This window comes from Myotis davidii, unplaced genomic scaffold (assembly GCF_000327345.1).
Source record: "Myotis davidii unplaced genomic scaffold, ASM32734v1 scaffold591, whole genome shotgun sequence".
Classification (NCBI taxonomy): domain Eukaryota; kingdom Metazoa; phylum Chordata; class Mammalia; order Chiroptera; family Vespertilionidae; genus Myotis; species Myotis davidii.
In genome coordinates this window covers 3,634,062-3,640,097 of record NW_006284340.1, presented here as the reverse complement: position 1 = coordinate 3,640,097, position 6,036 = coordinate 3,634,062, and the positions used below count along the sequence as shown (strand labels likewise).

Below are 6,036 nucleotides of genomic sequence, written 5' to 3'. Positions count from 1 at the left end.
ATATATATATATAATCTTCTCTATGAATATTTCTCAGAATAAGGTTTAAAAAATGTTCTGGAGAGTAGATAGAGCAGGTGGAGCAAGTTTATACATATTTGATATACATCCAATGCCTATTTAATGATAAAATTGTTCATTATTACTTACATTATCTCATTACATTTTTTCACAATATTATGAAGTATCATTCCTGTTTAGAGACTGATATTGAGGAAGACTGAGCCCAGAGGAGCTGACATTCAGAGCCTGCAGGAAGCACTGAGAGTCAACAAGGTAGGCACAAAAGGCCTCCAGCTCTGGCTCAGACAAATTTGGGCTTCAGTCTAATCTTAGTTACTTACTGTGTGACCTCAGATGTGTTACACAGCCTCTCTGAGCTACACTATACCTGTATTAAAATGGAAACCATAAACCATTATCTTGTACAAACATCATGAAGCGTAGAGAAAATGATTCAAAAATTTCAGCAAAGTTACCTGCCACAGGATAGGCATTCAGAAAACGGCAGCTGATGTTTGGTTTGTGTCCCCAAGTAGGAAAGTACGAACTTCCATGGAGAACAATGACATTTAGCTGTGGCCAGAGACAGGCAGTAGCTTCAGTATACGCTGTTAGGTGCCAGGGAATCCGGAACTTCCTGGCAATAGTTACCATATGCCAGTCACCATGCTAAGTGCTTTCCAGGCACTGTCTCCTTTAATCATCTAACAACCCGCTGAACAGGGTTGTTATCTTGTTTATAGAAGATGAAATTAAAGTTCAGAGAGACTGAGTCACTAACCTGAGGTCATGCAACTGGGAACTGGCAGAGCTCAGATTTGAACCCATGTTGCCAGATCCCAAAGCACATGCCCTTCAATACTGGGCTTTGCACGGTGATCACTGTCTTTGGCCACATCTAGGGGAAGGGCACCTCCATGGTCAAGGTCAAGGTAACTGTTCTGAGGTCTATGCTACATCAGTCAGGAGTGGGATGGAAGCATCATTAGACACTGGGGGTGGGGGAGGGATGGGAGGGTGGTTTCTGGGGCAGGTCAAGTGAGCTGGTGCACATTCAAAAATGCCGCACAGTTTCAAATGAGTACTTAGTACGGTGGGCTGAGTGTTTCAAGTGCCTCTGTTTCTGAACACAGGTGTGCTCCTTTTTCAAAAGAGTGGGCTTTCAACGCAAGATAAGGTTTGAGTGTCCTTAGGCTTGGAGAAAAGGTTTCCCTGAATTACACAAGGATTTCTCAGTGATTTTTAACATTTTACTAAAGCAGTAGAAGACTCTGAGCAAACAAACCCTTACCTAGAGCCCCAATAGCTGAAGCAGGTAAAAGAGCAGGCCTGGGGGCCTGGAGCTCCCCCACCTGCCACTTCTTTTTCCTCACCCACAGTGGCCCCTGAGTCACCTTCTGGGAACCTAACGGTTGTTCAAAGCACACTGGAAACCATCACACTACAGAATTCCTTTAAAAAGCAAGACCCGTGATTCATTTCAAATGACATACCAAAACTGATTTTTAAAATAAGACTCTCCCCAACCTGTGAAGTTCAGTGAGCCTGGGACAAATCGCTGTTGTCCCCCTTGGTTCTGGATGCTTGAAGATGCGTGAAATTCCATGCCTGCTGCGTGTCAGGCACAGTGTACCCCCAGCGGTAAGATCTTAGTCAATTCTAACAACTTCCTAGGAAGTAGATCTCATTATCCCCATTTTGAAGATGAGAAAAACTGAGAATAGAGTGGTTAAGTCAATTATCCAAGATCTCATAGCTTGTGAGAATGGGATTCAAACCCAAGCCGTGGGAGGGCTAGAGGGCCAGGGTCTTGCCATCCGCCACTATGGCCTCTTTAAGCATGGACCTGCAATGACAGTATCTCTCTCCAAGTTTGTTACTTTTTCTAATACTCCTCAGTTGTGTGATTTTACAGAAAAATTTCTCCCTGGACTCTGGCTTTCAGTGGCTCTGCTTTCACAGGGCACTGCAATCTCCCAGGATCCAGTGGTTCTCCCTCACTGTCCCTTCCCATCTTCCTCTCCAACCTCCTGGCCATGGGTGTCCTGCTCCAGTGGCAGGGGAACTTGGTGATTAGGGGACACTGCCCTGCCCTACTCTCCCAGGTCTTGTGCAGGATCCTCAGTGCCAGGGTGTAGGTCTGAGGTGGTGTGTGTGTGTGTGTGTGTGTGTGTGTACGTGAAGATTTCTGCGCAGCTAGAGTCTCCTAGCCTGGAGGTGGGGCTTACTGGAAGAGTGTGTGGTGGGGCTGCAGAGGGAAGTCCTTGAAATGCCCTTGAGGCAAAGGAATGCTCAAGCCTCAGTGAGGAGTGCAGGGCAGTTAACTTCTGTCCCTTGTCCCCCTGGGGTTCAGCCATTCAGCATATTGTAAACCGACCTTCAGGCAGAAGCAGGGCGGGTGGATGAGCAGTGTTCTGTGAGTGGTGGGGTCCTGGGGGCTCTGTCTCCAAAATCTCAGCTCTTTGGGATTTGGGCCCTTCAGGAAACCAGAGCAAGGTCAGCATCCTCCTGAAGCCTCGGGGCGCTAGAGACCCCTAGAGGCCAAAAGCTGTGTTACACGCCCCCCTGGCCTTGGAGGTGCAGTCAAGGTTCTTAGAGGAGGCTGCTGAGGAGTGGCTGGTACCTTTCCTAAAACCCTTGCTTATAAGTGCAGTCCTGGCAAGCTCCACAGGGACACATGAGTGTGTGTGTGTGTGGGGGGGGGGCGGGGGGGTACACCCACGCACGCGCTAGAAGCAATACGATGGTCCTCCCTCCCTTCCTCTGAATGCCAGCCCCGCAGTCAGCCCTTCCCACCACCTCCGTCAAAATGGTATCTTTTCCTCTGAGCTCTGCACACCTCTCAGTAACCCGATCAACTAATTTGTGCTGAAGTAATAATGACTAGTAATGATTTAATATGCTGCCCTCTAAATTAACATTCCAGCATTTAGAAAGAGAAATTCACAGATTTTAAGCCAACTAGGAGACTCATGTTCTTTCCTCCTGGGAGGAACTGTAGGCCCCTCAAAATGCACCACGCAGACAGCTGCCCATTCAGGCACGAGCTGCATCTCTGCTCATGGGAGCAAGGTGGGGAGGCACTGTGCAGGGAGGAGGCAGAACTTCCCGCAGCAGCAGGCTGCTCCGCTCCACCATCCGTCAGGCAGCCTGTGCTGGTGGGAGCAGACACAGGAGACCCCGCTGCTTCTTCCACCTCCTCCAAAGCTAAATGGGGATTTCTCTGACTGAGAGAAACCCAAGGCAATCGAGTCCATGAGGCACCACATAGCCTTCACTCAGAGGAGAAGCCTGGAATGCAAGAGTTCAGAGAGGGGCCTGCTGTTGTCTAATGGGCTTTCCCTGAAGCACGAGATGCCCTTGGTACTGAGAGAACAGGCTCGGCTGGGGCATGACTAACTTGAGCGCAAGTGTTTGGCAGGCTCTGCTAGGTACTAGCTATGTGACCTTGCCAGCCTCGGGTTCCACATCTGTCAAATGGATATAATAAACCTTGAATCACGGGGTCATTCTGAGTATGAAATGAAATTATGCAGAATTAGCCCTCCCCATAATGTCTGGGGTATAAGGAGTGCTCAATAAATGGCACTTCTTTCTCTTAATCATCTTATTGTTTCATTTATTATTTTTGCTCTTTCCCGAGCCTGGCGTGCAGGGCAGCATCCAAATGCTGTCCTTATTATTTACAAGTAGGCAAAGCAATCCAGCCTCCTAGGTGTGGCTGGCTTGGTAATGGACTAGATTTCTTTCTAGGTGACAGCAGTGTAGGGGATATTCTCGCCCCCCCCCTCCCCCGCTTGCTTTCTTTAAATGTATCTCACAAATGCAGTGAGCGCAATGGATTTGGCAGTGACTTAAAAAGACTTAATGCATTTTGGAAAGAAAAAGAAAAGCCACAACAAAAACTGGTTTGTTTCTGTGATATATGGTTCGTGCGATATGACAAAAATCCATTTTTATGCTGAGGAAAATTGGCTAATTTTAAAGCAGTTGACACATGCCATATGCAGATAGAGAAATGATAGATTTTGCTCGGGCAAACAACAGAAGAGTGCAGAGCGGTACGTCTCTGTTAGGGCTTCAGTTGGTAAAATTCTTTGGTGGCAGACCTACTCCACCACGGAGAGGACGGCACAGTGGACAATGGCCTGGCGTGGCCTCAGGTGCTAGAATCATATATTCAAGCATCAAGATGCCAAACATCAAGCTGGGGACACAGACACTGTGTTTACATGGCATGAGTGAGAGGAGACTTAGGAACGCAGCCATACTGCAAGCTTTATGTGCCAGGAAGTAAAGAGTGTATAAAACTATTATCTGGATAACAGGTGGGACTAGTGCAAAGGATGCTGAATTGTTGAGCCACCCTGATTTGGAGCGACTCCTGAGCGTTCCTTCCGCTGGACACATGGGTGATTTTTGGGCTTCAAAAGCTACTTATCATGTCCTTGGATTGGATCCCCTGGTCTACATCTCTGCATAAATCAAATTGAAAGGGGAATCCCACGTATTTTTACTACTGCTAGTTAGAGCAAAGAAAATACATATGAAACTAAGATGCTACAAAGGTTGCATATGAAACAAGAAGTGATTGTAAGAAAGTCAGAGATAAGCTGTCTGTTATCTTGCTATCTCTCCTATAGTCCCGCTCCACTGTCAGCTAGCTCCTAGTACTGCGTAGGTCAACGTGATTCCCAGCCCTGTTTCAGGTTGATGATATGCACTTCTGCTTGACTCCAAAAGGCTTTATTTATTTTTTTTATTTTATTTCTTTCAAGGCAATATTTAATTAGTGACTGCAGAGGGGAAAAGCTGAGTAGCTTAGAGGAGGTTTACGGTTCAGGTCTGCAGGACTCAGCAATTTGACATTCTAATCCTGTTATTTCTCACCTGAAACTGAACAGAGTCAGCAGGGTTGGGGCTTTTCTCTGCCCATAACTCATCTAGCTATTAGGTTTCCCCTCCCCTTACTTCCCACTCCCATCCTTTGCTTTGTTGACCTCTTTATCCTGTTTCCTACTGCCCTTTTTTTTTAGGATATCAAAAAACAAAACAAAAATCAGTATCTTGGCGGTTCATTTGTGACTGAGCCATTTAGAAGAGAACTGAATTCTTCCTCTCCATACTTTAATTCCCAACCCACTGTATCCCATGTGAACTTGACCACTAAGGTGGCTGCAGCCAAAGTCCTACAGTGATGCTTGGCAAGAGACTGAGCCATGTCCCTGGATCCCCATCTTTTTAAAAATCCTCACCCAAGGACATGTTTTTTATTGATTTTAGAGATAGAGGAAGGGAGAAAGAGAAAGGGAAGGAGGGAGGGTGGGAGGGAGGGAGGGAGAGAAAGACAAGCATTGATGCCAGAGAGAAACATCGATTGGTTGCCGCCTGTATGCCCCGCCTGGGGATCAAACCACAACCTGGGTATGTGCCTGACCTGGAATTAAACCTGAGACCCTTTGGTGCACTCGACAAGGCTCTAACCAACTGAGTCACACCAACCAGGGCCCTAGATCCATTTTTTATTATAGAGTCTAAATACCCTGAAGTCTGATTTGTCATTGTATTCTGAGTTCCACGACATGACATCTCGCACAGGGGAATCTTTTAATGTTTATGCAATTAAACAAACCTCACCATAGCATCCCTTTTTTCATTAAAATACGGGTTTCTAGGAGTTAACAGGGAAATTCAGTAGTCAGGATTTTAAATGTAAAGAATTCCAAAATTAGGGAAGTGTTTTCTTTAATGCAGTGGCTCTCAAATTTTAATGTGCACCTGGGGAGCTTGTTAAGTAAAATGCAGAATCTTCAGCCCCTCCTTCGGAGACTCTCATTCTGCAGGTCTTGTGTTACATGTGGAACACTGCCTTTAATAGCAGGTGATATAAAAAGACCACACTTTGAGGAACACCATTTTAAGGCAATCCAAGTGAAATGTTACCCAACTCAGTTTGGTAGAACATCAGTGTCACTTAAATGGTTAAAAAAAATATCATGAAGAAAAAAAAAGGTCTGTGCGTAGAAAACTTGG

General features: G+C 46.1%; 2 protein-coding genes across 2 annotated transcripts in view; one reads left to right on the top strand and one right to left on the bottom strand.

Moving 5' to 3' along the window:
* Positions 1-831, bottom strand: part of ASTN1 (astrotactin 1) — a 299,182-nt gene extending 298,351 nt beyond the window's left edge. The window contains exon 1 of the mRNA XM_006754536.2: positions 785-831. Coding sequence (XP_006754599.1) covers positions 785-831 — 47 coding nt within the window. The remainder of the gene's footprint in view (positions 1-784) is intronic.
* Positions 1-6,036, top strand: part of BRINP2 (bone morphogenetic protein/retinoic acid inducible neural-specific 2) — an 87,728-nt gene that overhangs the window by 8,988 nt on the left and 72,704 nt on the right. The gene's annotated exons all lie outside the window — the stretch shown is intronic.